We start from the raw sequence: 11,512 nt of genomic DNA, 5'->3' as shown, positions 1-11,512 counted from the left end.
TAGAGCTTTCGTTCTTCTCGTCCTACGGTCAAATGGTCGCGTTACCCCTCCAGCAACGACCTTACTCCCTCTACACCTGTTTTACACCCGTTGTCCCCCACCCTTTCATTTCTATCGTACTATCTCTGTTCGATTTTCCTCTACTGTGTGTGCTTGTGTCTACTCTTCTCGTCTCGTCGTGGCCTTCCGCGCCCCTGGCAGATCGGCAGACAGCAGTCTGACTGTCTGGTTGCCCAGCAACGCGCCGCTGCCCGTTGCCGTCGATGAGAGAGGGTGGATTCAGCGATAGTTACGTGCTGCATCCTATACGAGCAAATGTTAGCACTATAGGCTAGTAAGAGACATTGGTTAACATCATCTTTTGGTATTATGGATAAAATAGATCATTTGTAATATTATGCAATATAATTCAAATAATTATTATGCGATTTTATTATTAAATAACTTAATAGACATTGAAATGAAATATAAATTAGTTTTTTCATCTATGTATCTAATTTTTTTTTAAATTGACGATTTATATATGTTATACAATTAAAAATATAGATATATTATAAATGAGTTGTTTGAATTCTTACTTTCAAAGTAATTTAATTGTAGTTTTATTATTATTATTTAACAACTAAAGGAATTTGAAAGAATAATTAAGTAGCACACAGAAATTTTAATATAAGATTTATTGCAGTTAATACAAAAGAGATAAAATATTTTAACAAGCAAACTGGAAAGATGAATCGATAAAATGAAGTTTGTATTAATATTCAAACTTTAAAAAAAATTAGAATTTTCACGAATCTATTCTACAGATAAAAAGAAAATGGAAAAACAATATACAGAAAAATATATATATATATTGAAATATATATGCAGTTAATAAGTGTTAGATTAATTTATTGGATTAATTAATTGGATTATAATGATTTATATTTATAGACTTTTTCTTTTTTTCTTCTAGTTGATGAGAAAAATTGTTTTGCCAAATTCAAATCAACATTGGATAAAATCACAATATATACATATTGCAGAAAGTAGTGAATGATACGCGATAATATGAAATACGATATTGATTAACAATGCGTTTCAATATGCATATAGAGATATTTATTAGTCAATAGTTAGGCAAGTTAAAGCCCTTCTATTGATAGATGATACATATGGATGCTGATATTTGTTGTTCATCATAATTTATAATGAAATACGGTGTAAATTTCTGTACTGTAATAAACCTAAGAACGTAATAATCATTGAATATTTGATATGTATAATAATATCAATTTATTGAAAGACAGTTTATGGAAAGAAATATCTTATTAAAAACTATTTTTCTAAATTTATGAAATGTACGCGATATGATCATTATTATATGCACTTTCTAATCATTTTTAAAATTATTTCTGATTTTAAAAATTAAAATTAATTGGAAATGAAAATTAAAATTTTAATACAAATGAAAAAAATTTATCAGCTAGCTGACTTATTCGGGTATATTGCAACAGCATTCCTTTAGTCTTTAATAAGGTTCGACTGTTGTGACTCATAACACAACTGCTTAGTGACTCAGATCCTGAGATTGCTAGCAATGCTTTCAGAAGACGTGGCATCCGAATCTGAATCATAAGTATCGTTAGAATTATCGAATTCCTGTTTCTTATATAAGATATGCATTCAAATAAGTTCCTAATAGCATGAACATTAATAAATAATTTATCAACTAAGCAAAATATTAAAAAAATCAAATTTCTTAATTCTTTAATATTAATTGATTATTATAACATTTTTTCAATTATTTGAATAATATATATATATAATACTGCCACATTATTTATATAAAAGTTATAACAATCATTTAAATAATATTAATAACTTTGTTAACCCAAAATGCTATTATATCCTTCAATAAATTTTATTTGATATTAAAAAGATTAATTAAAAAGTTTTTAAATTTAATTTCATAAATATATCTGTATTCTAATGTTTTATTATTATTTATAATTGCAAACCTTCTTGTTGTGATTTTAATTATGATCATATATTTATATATTAAAAGAATAAATAAATAAACATAGATATATATATTAAAAAAAATATTTTGTTTAATATATAAGAAATATTTGTTATAAAATGAAATGATAATGTAAATGCTAAAAATAATGCTAATCATTAAAATATTCTTATAATTTAATTATTTTTATCTTACATTATAATTATTTTTCTTATTAATATGAATGTTTATATTCATTAATACTTCATCTGTACATTAACAATTTATAAGAAATCAATTGCGTAATATATTTGTACAAGTTAATGTGTAAAATGAGCATACAACTTTTTTTTCTTTTTTAATTGTATGTATATAAATTTGTAATTTTGCATCTTTACTTTGGTTCAGAATATACGATTAGACTTGTATTTTGAGACACAAATTGATGAAAATATTGACATGTTTAAAACTATTGAACACTTTACTTTCAAATGTCTGTTCATACAATGAGAATGTTGGACACATTTGTCTCCAAACATTACTATCATATAACACGCCTCATTAAATATGTTCTACATGTATATAAAATTATATATTTTGCGAAACATGTGAAAAAGATACAGAAGTGTCAATAAATCCTATTTTATCACGTAAAATTCATACATATTTTTCATTTCATGTAATATGTATGCACAAATAATTTTTTTACATTTCATTTAGAAATGTTTATCAAAAATCTGTTTGCAAAGTATGTTGTTTGCTCTCCATATTATTATAACCATATAAAATAACAAAAAAAATTGTTATTGAAAGTGATACTTAATAAATCTGTTAAAGCATTAAAAACGTAACTTTAAGATAATATTGTACAACCTAGTGCATTTTAATGATAAATCGAATACCACATATTCCATTATTTTGTTATATAATTTAATAATATTCCATTGTAAAATTGTCCGTGTAAATAAGATGGAAAGCACAAAAATATATAATCATTCTGATTTTTTAATGTTTACTATCTACACTTCATCTACAAAGTATGCATAATGTTATTTGAAACAGTTGACTAGATACATACCTAATAGGTAATCCGGATATTCTTCTTCATATTATATATTCAAAAATTACACGGAACAAATACAATCTAACTATACTAATAATAACATAAATAATTGAAAAGCAAGCAGTGTATAAAGTTCTATATTTAGTTTTTCATATGGCAAAAATGTATATATTAGTTATTATAAAAAAAATTTATAGAACGCAAAGTTCGTATGTAAAATTATATCTTATAAGATGATTGGTTTATGTTATTCGTTTTACATACTTTGTAAAGGAATGTGTAGATAGTAAACAAATACAAAATTTAAAACTTTTCTAATATATTTATACAGCATAGACTTACCATTTCACAGTAATCTTTTTTCTTTAATACCTTCAAATATAATAATTATATGAAGGATCCTAGAAGATCTTTGCTGTTTATAATTTTGATATTTTTGATCTTAAAATTTTAAAATGCATCAACGATACAAACGCGCAAAATTGCGTAAAGCATGATTTATAGATTTTGCTGTTTCTGCCCTAGAATTTAATAAATTCATGTAAAAATTTATTTTATCAATTGTTCGAATATAAAATAAAACATTACATATTTAATGTACCTTGTAACCGTATTGTGAAATTCAAACAATTGTTCAGGTTGTGCTGTAGGAGAACCACCTGCATTTTGTGATGGCATGGTTTTAATGGCTTCTTCTAACCATTTAGATAATAGCTAAATAATTAATAATATTTTAATTATAAAAGAATATAATAATTAATAAGTAATTAAAAAATTATTATATCTTACTTGTCTATTAGTTAAAGAAAGTTCAACAAAAACATCTGCTACATCAGATAACATGTAGGACGATAGTGAAAATACAGATGCATGAAGTAACCTTATGACTAATGTCTGTCCTTTTTCTTTTAATACGCGTTGTACTAATTCCCGTCGTATTGTATAATCCGTTCGATTCTTGAAAATAAAAACAGCAATACAAATTTATTAATATCAAAGTATAAAAAAATCAAGTTTTTTTTTAAATTACCTCATAATTTCGACCACAATGTAACAAATCATAAAAAAATTTCATTACTGATACATTTGCGTCCCTGTGGTCTAAGCTACAGGCCATTAAGGCACAGTCAATTATGCTTTCTATGACAACAGAGCACAGGAAAGGTATTGGAGCTCTTTGAAGAAACCTTATTAAAAATATAATGTTTTAATATTTAAGACAAAATTATTTTGTTAATAAAAATATATACCTAGCACATAATCTGAAAAGATCATCTACGGTGTCAGGATGGTTTTTTAATCCATCTTGTTGTTGAAGAATATTAAAAGTAGGTCCAATAAATGCCTCTAACATTTTTAATAAACCAGAGACACATTCTGAATCTGTAGCATATTCATCAACTAATATTGAACCGAGATATAAAAAACAACTATGTTGATGAGCTGCATATAATTGCACAATCTGAAAATTTATATAATAATAATATAATTCTATAATCTAAAATTTATAATATAATAAATACCTGTTTTACAAGCGGTTCAAGAAGATGGGCGGAATGTTTTCTTACACAACGAACAGCAAATCTTAGACAACGACAACATCTTTCCATTAATTTTGCATCATGTTGATATGTTGTGCATACATTTGATAATATGGGCCACATCTATATGATATCAATATAAAAAAGTATATGTATCATGAATTATTATGATATTCAAATTATATTATTATTATTAAACTATAAGACATACTTCAGTAACAGCACTTTGACAAGGATGAGGTTCAAAACTATCTTCAATTGGAGGGTCAGTATGCCTAAATATAGCAGCTAATCTGTCTAGCCATATCACAGGATCAGTCTTAGTTCCTACTTCGATGGGAATTCTACGTTCCATAATCTCACACAATGGTCTTGCTTGAAACCAACATAATTCTTTCATAGCTTGTGTAAGTTTTTCACGTGGTAAGCTTGACATAATTATTGCTACTCCTGTTTTAAAATAACAGATATACTATATTGTTTTAAAATTTTTATTTATCAGCACTTATATTATATTATCTTACCCTTAAGCAAACCAATAGCAGCATCATTACTGATAGCAAAATTATCAAGAGAACGTGCTATTTGTAATAATCCTGGAAAATGTGAAGCCATATGTGATGGGCAAGCAGTACATATACTTAACAATGCACCACAAGCTGCACTTCCTAAACCTTTTTGATTTAAGCAGGTCAAAAGAAAATTCAAAACAGGTTCTACAAATTTAATTTTAAATTATTTATAATAAATAAATATATTAAAACATAGTTATTTTCAAATGTTACCTAGAGATTGACGATGATTGTCTATCCATTCACAAAGTTCTCCCAATAATAGAATGCTTGTATGACGAACAGCTATATGAGTATTTTCTGGTAAATTTAAAATGGCCTCTACTACTTTCGGCACTACGTCATTTTCTTTTCTGTATACAAATATTATTATGTTTATTGAATCATAATAAAAATATTATTATAATTAAACATATAAAAATTTTTATTATATTAGAAAATTACGGTAAAATATTTTTTGCCACTGCTTGCATTACAAACAAAGCTGCTTCAGTTGAATCCCATGTAGGTACATGATTAGGCTGACCTTGTGGTCCTGGACCACCTGTCAAAGATGAAAACATTTGTCGAAAACAATGACTACTTCCCACTACAAATACAACATCCTTTATTAAATCTGAAACACGATTTCTAAAATCTGCAAATTCTTCTCCACCTGCTCCCTCTTCTACTAGACCTAACTGTTAAAAAAAATTATGTATAGAACATCTTTAGAAAAAAATATTTAAATCATTTCATTTAAATATTGAAAATACTAACATGATCTGGTTCCATTTGACAATGTCTACATAGTGCTCCAATTAATCTTTCAATATGAGGTCGAAATACTGCATTAAGATCATCGCTATTTTTTTGATAGAGAATTTCAGATAAACGATACCACAAATTGAAAGTTATTTGTGCTACTTCATAATCATGATGTCCAACACATACTAAGACAAGATCAAGAATTTTAATAGCATAATGTTGTTTTCCTCCTGCACAACCATTTACTATGGTTTCCAAAAAGGTTTCAGCTAATTCCGTAAAAATTCGACAATAGTTTATTGACCTAAACAATTTATATAATGACTAAGTAAATATTTTAAATAATTAAAAGTTGTATTATTTCTTTAATTACATAGAAGAAATAAAGTTTACTTGTCCATATCTTCATGTGCAACAGATAAATGATACGGTTGTTCTAAAGTCATTACACTAGTAAAAAGAAATAATTGTAACTGTTGTAGTTGTATATTAGATTCGCTATTATTATCCTGATTACTATTACTGTCTTCTTCCAAAATTTGCAGAATTACACATATACAATCTGCAGCTGCTTCGTGTAATTGAGATCCAGTCATATGATTTCCAAGTATCTAAACAATGATATATAATACTTTATTTAAAGTTTATTTAAAGTCATCAGATATTTATCTAGAATTATTAGATATCAATATTGACGAGAAAATTTATACCTGAAGAGTATATACAATAACATCACTTGTAGGTACAAGAGGTATAGCATGTACTGCAATCCAACTTGTAAAACATCTAAGAATTGTAACACGGATTTGTACATTCTCTCCGCCATTTTTTAAACACATTTTCTAAAGATATAATAAAAATATAAATATAAAATATTAATATAAAAATATACATTTTCAATCTACATACCAAAAATTCTGTCACTGTATCTGCACTTGCATTAAGTTCAAGCAATATATGTTGCCTGCGATTAGCTCCTAATCTATAAAATTATATATAATTTAAAAAAAAATTCTTTATAAATATCTATAAATATGTGTATTTAAATACCTAAGAGATCTTGAATTTACTTCTTCTGGTAATACAGTCATTACTTCAAGTAATGGCCATAAACTGGCAGTTGATCCGCCAAATCTATTAATCAAATCCACAACTGGTTTTTCCCATGTACACATTTGTAATGCAAGATCTGCTAATGCTAAACACAACTATAATAATATTATTTTTATTATTATAATCATATATATAAATATATATATAAGTAATATAAAAAAAAATTATATATAAACCTGTGTAACAATAGCAGAATTGGTATGTTCATTAATTTGTGATATGTGATTCATTAAAGAATCTCTCAAAGAAGTATGAGCTTCTGGAGGTAATTCTTGGAAACATAATTGTATTTTGGTACGCATTGTTTGTGCAGCAAAATAACAAGATTGAAAATCTCGTTTTTGTTGCAACATTTCATCTGCTATTTTCCATGCAAATACCTAAAAAATTATATAAATATTATTTTTAAAAATATTTTTATATTTTTATATTTTTTTTATTTTTAAATTACAATAATATAAAAACAATATAATATAAAATTAAAATTTTTTATACATAAGGTTAGAGATTATTTGATGTATCTATATTTTTTAATTTAGAATTTTACATTTATATTACAAAATTATTAAAAACTATATCATCAATGGCAAAAAAATTTGTAAAATATAAAAGTTCAAAAATATATAATAATTATAAAAAACCGTTAACAAATAACTTACTGATTTTTGTAATTCGTCCAACCATTGAGATATTTTTCCTGGCCCCGAAGGATTTGAATTATTATATAAAGAATATACAGCCTGGTAAACTGTTTCCAGGTCAGGCGGAGACTCCATTCTTCAAAAAATATTTATTTTCCCGGTAATAGCCATACACACAGTTAATTCCTACTGACAACAAATCACTCGCGTTTTATACCGCGTTACATCCGATCTCCAAATCCAACCTGTACAACTACAAAAAGTTTCTTGTTCACACTATCAGCGCATATTCTGCTTTATCGACTTACAGCAAATAGTAATATTTATTAAAACTTAATTGAACAAATAATTTAGAATACATGCAGTTTTAAAAATAATCATTAATAAAAAATCTTCTTTTTAACGTGATTCCGTTTATATCATTAACCTATATATTGCAATTAAAATTATATTATCTATTATACGTTTATCAATCACAATTCAACTATATATATATAATTGTATATCAACTGTTTATATATATAGTTATAAAATGGAATGTACTAACACACATTAAAATTATGACTGAATTTTGATCATGGTCTATTTAAATTATTTTTACTTGATATTTATAACTTAGGAATTTTCAAATAGTTTGTAACGTAATACACCTTTAAATATCCCGCCGTTTGTACGTTATCCGTAGAGAAGATGTATATGTGCTACAGCTGAAGGATTTCTGTTTTTAGTGAATGCATACTTTCGTAAGTCCTACATGATCCATGGAAGCAATGCGTTAAAAGTTTGACGTTTGACAGTTGGACAACAAACAAGAAATAACATTTGAAACATACCATGAATGATTACAAAATTCCAATAATCGAGCCAACTATCGATTGTACAAAGGTGTAAACATTGGTGTTTTCATTGTTTTTTTTTTTCTATTACTCATATATAATAATAGACAATTTTTTTTTATACTTTTTTATTAGGTTCCACCAATCAATCAGAAAAGAACGATTTCTTTTATTAATCATTTTATTGTGCATACTGTAACATTTCTTAATAAATTTACATTATCATGTGAAGAAAGACTATTGCAATTTGAATATAAATTACAAAGAATAGAGGCTTCACTAGAAATTTTAGAATCTTGGGTATGTAATATTTATGTAATTATATACATGAATTATTTAAAAAAAATATTGATAATATTTAATAATTTAATTATATTTTCATAGTTATCATCAATTCCTAATCTGGAACAAAATCAAAATACTAAAAGTTCTACAGAAAATAATGATAATAAAGAAGAAAATGTATCTAAAATAAATGAACCTGATAATATTAAACAAGATGTTCCTAAAGATATACAAACTGAAAAACAATTAATAAACAAAGATTCACGTTATGACAAATATTTGAAAATGATACATTTTGGTGTACCAAAAGAAGCTGTCAAATTAAAAATGGAACAAGAAGGATTAAACTCATCTATCTTAGAGTAAGTTTTATCAAATGTTTTAAAATTTTCATATCGAAAAAATACTCAAGTTTATAACAGGATATTAATCATTTGTATTATATTAAAATAAATATAGATAATATTAAATAATAATTTGATTATATATATAATTACATATATAGTTTTACAATGAAATATTTCTAATTTTGTTGATTCATATTACATATTATGCTTATAATTCATTAACATTAATATTATTTTTTTACATCAGCAATGAATCCCAACAAGTAATTTCTAAGCAGATATCTACAGAAAATGATAAGGATAAAGAAGATTAAATATTTAGTTATATTAAATTTAATATACTAATTGATTATATTAAAAAAAAAATATGTGACATTTTTACGTTATAAAACACAATTAATAAAATAATATAAATACAAATATTCAGAAGATTTATTTCATATTTTATTAAATACATTTAATAAGTTTATATATATAACTTCATCTTAAAACTGAATCATTTGTCCCTGCAATGAAACATTATTATTATTATAAATTAATGAATAAATTATATAAAATATTGCAAAAAAAAATTACATTTTAATATATTATTTACCTTTCGTTTTTTATCACCTCCTAATTCAAAATGTTTACATCTTTTAAGAGGAATTTGTTTTCTATATTTGCATTCTGTACATTCCATTCTTAATACAATTTTTTTTGTAGTTTTTGCCTAAATAAATAATATGAAATTATCAAAAATTATAAAATCATAATTATACTAATAACATTATATTAATATTATACTATTAATATTATACATTATGTACTAATATACTAATTATATTAATATTTGTCACTATATATTTGAAAATATACTTTTTTCCTAAAAATGGGTTTAGTTTGTCCACCAAAACCTTGTTGTTTACGATCATAACGTCTTCTACCTTGGGATGCATGACGTTCTTTACTTTTTTTATATTGTGTTACTTTATGTGGTTTATGTACTTTACACTTTTTACAGAAAGTGCGCCTCTGTTTCGGCACATTTACCTAAAAATATAAAGAATTCACGATATAACACATTTTATTTTCTGAAAAAAAATAGAATAAAAAAATAGAATTAATAGAGAATAGAAAAAAATAGAATTAAAATGATAAATCTTAAATTCTTTTATGCTACATAATTTTTTATGATTTATATTTCTTTTTTATTAATCTTTATTAATATTAATTTATTTTGTTTTTAATTTTTAAAAGATATTTTAACACGTCATTTTAGAGGTTATGTTATTATTATCATAATATTTGTTTCTATCTACAAATATCATAAAATATTTATATTATTGTTTTACAAGTACATTATATGTAATAAAATTTAGATCTATATGTGATATTATTATAAGATTATCATTAAAATTGTGGATAAATTATGAATATTTTCAATTGAAGATTTACCTACCATGTTGGATGTTTAGAAAGAAAAGGAAATATACTTGGAATATACACCGGAAATTGATATACATATATATTTACGCATGCGCGCATTAGACTATGTGAAAAAATCAGAAATTTAATGTTTTTTTTTATTAAAACATATAAATATTAATGGAATACCCAATATAATATTGCTTTATAAAATTTCTTTCATATTAAATCATGGTAAAAATGAATATAACTATTTTTATTTCGTTTAAATATAAAATTTCAATTGCATATACGCCATTAATACTCGGCATCAAAATTGGTTTAATATATAAGACGTTCAATCAATAACAGCAATTATATGTTATAATGTTTCTTTTACTGTTCTTTTTTAATCAATTTATGATCTTTAATGAATCATTCTGTATTATAATAAAAATTTTTGCTATTTATTCAAATAAATATTAAAATTAAAATATAATACTTAATACATGAAAGAAAAAACAATATTAATATGTAATCATTTTTCTTTTGTTACGTTGTCTTTGGTTACGGAAACGAATAATTCATTGTATAAATAATTAGGTTAATTTGTAATAATCATAATTTGTTTTTATTTAACGTAATAAATAAAAGTTCATTCATATTCGTTATATTTAAAAAATATTTTTCATAGATAAAAATTTAATAAACTAATAGTAATATATTTGACGTTGAATTTTGAGTGACAGGTGTGCGTCTGCGTCATTCAAAAAGCTTAGTTCTTTTATGTATAGGATAATTCCCGCCATGATCTTTAAAGCATGTTATTTGAAATATCTATTTTAAATTAACAATTTTTAAAGTATATATAAAATAATTATTTTCTTTATATGAAATTTATATTGTATTTCTTATATGTTTTAATTTTTTTTTATAAAGAAAATATATAAAAGATATAAATGTTCTTTAGCGATAAAACTTATTTGAATCGAGCAACATA

The 11,512-nt window shown here is 24.3% G+C and overlaps 3 protein-coding genes across 5 annotated transcripts; 1 reads left to right on the top strand and 2 right to left on the bottom strand.

The window, feature by feature from the left end:
- Positions 1–2,160: 2,160 nt before the first annotated feature.
- Positions 2,161–7,816, bottom strand: LOC107996131 (transportin-3). The gene is made up of 17 exons (XM_017054044.3): positions 7,677–7,816; positions 7,194–7,397; positions 6,955–7,112; positions 6,814–6,886; positions 6,615–6,746; positions 6,298–6,515; positions 5,917–6,208; positions 5,602–5,837; positions 5,371–5,510; positions 5,110–5,301; positions 4,797–5,035; positions 4,568–4,708; positions 4,295–4,506; positions 4,075–4,231; positions 3,834–4,001; positions 3,646–3,758; positions 2,161–3,565 (listed from the first exon to the last, which is right to left on the bottom strand). Exons 1-17 carry the CDS (start codon positions 7,791–7,793, stop codon positions 3,505–3,507), a joined length of 2,853 nt encoding a protein of 950 aa, XP_016909533.1. The 5' UTR covers positions 7,794–7,816; the 3' UTR covers positions 2,161–3,504.
- A 38-nt stretch (positions 7,817–7,854) lies between these two features.
- On the top strand, positions 7,855–9,546 carry LOC107996132 (WASH complex subunit 3). Of its 2 annotated transcripts, none has more exons than XM_017054045.3 (5): positions 7,855–7,974; positions 8,387–8,543; positions 8,630–8,794; positions 8,879–9,141; positions 9,374–9,546. In XM_017054045.3, exons 2-5 carry the CDS (start codon positions 8,493–8,495, stop codon positions 9,438–9,440), a joined length of 546 nt encoding a protein of 181 aa, XP_016909534.1. In that variant the 5' UTR covers positions 7,855–7,974; positions 8,387–8,492; the 3' UTR covers positions 9,441–9,546. The 2 variants fall into 2 exon arrangements, with proteins under 2 accessions (XP_016909534.1, XP_061930105.1); XM_062074121.1 differs by lacking the exon at positions 7,855–7,974 and adding an exon at positions 8,196–8,328.
- Positions 9,537–10,840, bottom strand: LOC107996134 (large ribosomal subunit protein eL42). Of its 2 annotated transcripts, XM_017054047.3 has the most exons (4): positions 10,568–10,840; positions 9,985–10,158; positions 9,722–9,838; positions 9,537–9,632 (listed from the first exon to the last, which is right to left on the bottom strand). In XM_017054047.3, the coding sequence occupies exons 1-4, from the start codon at positions 10,568–10,570 to the stop codon at positions 9,612–9,614; spliced, it is 315 nt and encodes a 104-aa protein (XP_016909536.1). In that variant the 5' UTR covers positions 10,571–10,840; the 3' UTR covers positions 9,537–9,611. The 2 variants fall into 2 exon arrangements, with proteins under 2 accessions (XP_016909536.1, XP_061930106.1); XM_062074122.1 differs by having other exon boundaries at positions 9,537–9,838; positions 10,568–10,759.
- Between the last annotated feature and the right edge of the window lie 672 nt (positions 10,841–11,512).

Source organism: Apis cerana, linkage group LG4 (assembly GCF_029169275.1).
Source record: "Apis cerana isolate GH-2021 linkage group LG4, AcerK_1.0, whole genome shotgun sequence".
Lineage (NCBI taxonomy): Eukaryota > Metazoa > Arthropoda > Insecta > Hymenoptera > Apidae > Apis > Apis cerana.
Note: the sequence above shows the minus strand (reverse complement) of the source record. Positions and strands in the feature narration are given on the sequence as shown.

Excerpts from the sequence above, each read along its gene's own strand:
- LOC107996132 (XM_017054045.3), top strand. The coding sequence starts at position 8,493 with ATGAATGATTACAAAATTCCAATAATCGAGCCAACTATCGATTGTACA. Across the intron at positions 8,795-8,878 it reads TAGAAATTTTAGAATCTTGG|TTATCATCAATTCCTAATCT; the intron begins GTATGTAATATT and ends ATATTTTCATAG. Across the intron at positions 9,142-9,373 it reads TTAAACTCATCTATCTTAGA|CAATGAATCCCAACAAGTAA; the intron begins GTAAGTTTTATC and ends TTTTTACATCAG.
- LOC107996134 (XM_062074122.1), bottom strand. Across the intron at positions 9,839-9,984 it reads AACCCATTTTTAGGAAAAAA|GCAAAAACTACAAAAAAAAT; the intron begins GTATATTTTCAA and ends TTATTTATTTAG.
- LOC107996131 (XM_017054044.3), bottom strand. The coding sequence starts at position 7,793 with ATGGAGTCTCCGCCTGACCTGGAAACAGTTTACCAGGCTGTATATTCT. Across the intron at positions 7,398-7,676 it reads TGGACGAATTACAAAAATCA|GTATTTGCATGGAAAATAGC; the intron begins GTAAGTTATTTG and ends ATAATTTTTTAG. Across the intron at positions 3,566-3,645 it reads TTTCACAATACGGTTACAAG|GGCAGAAACAGCAAAATCTA; the intron begins GTACATTAAATA and ends ATTAAATTCTAG.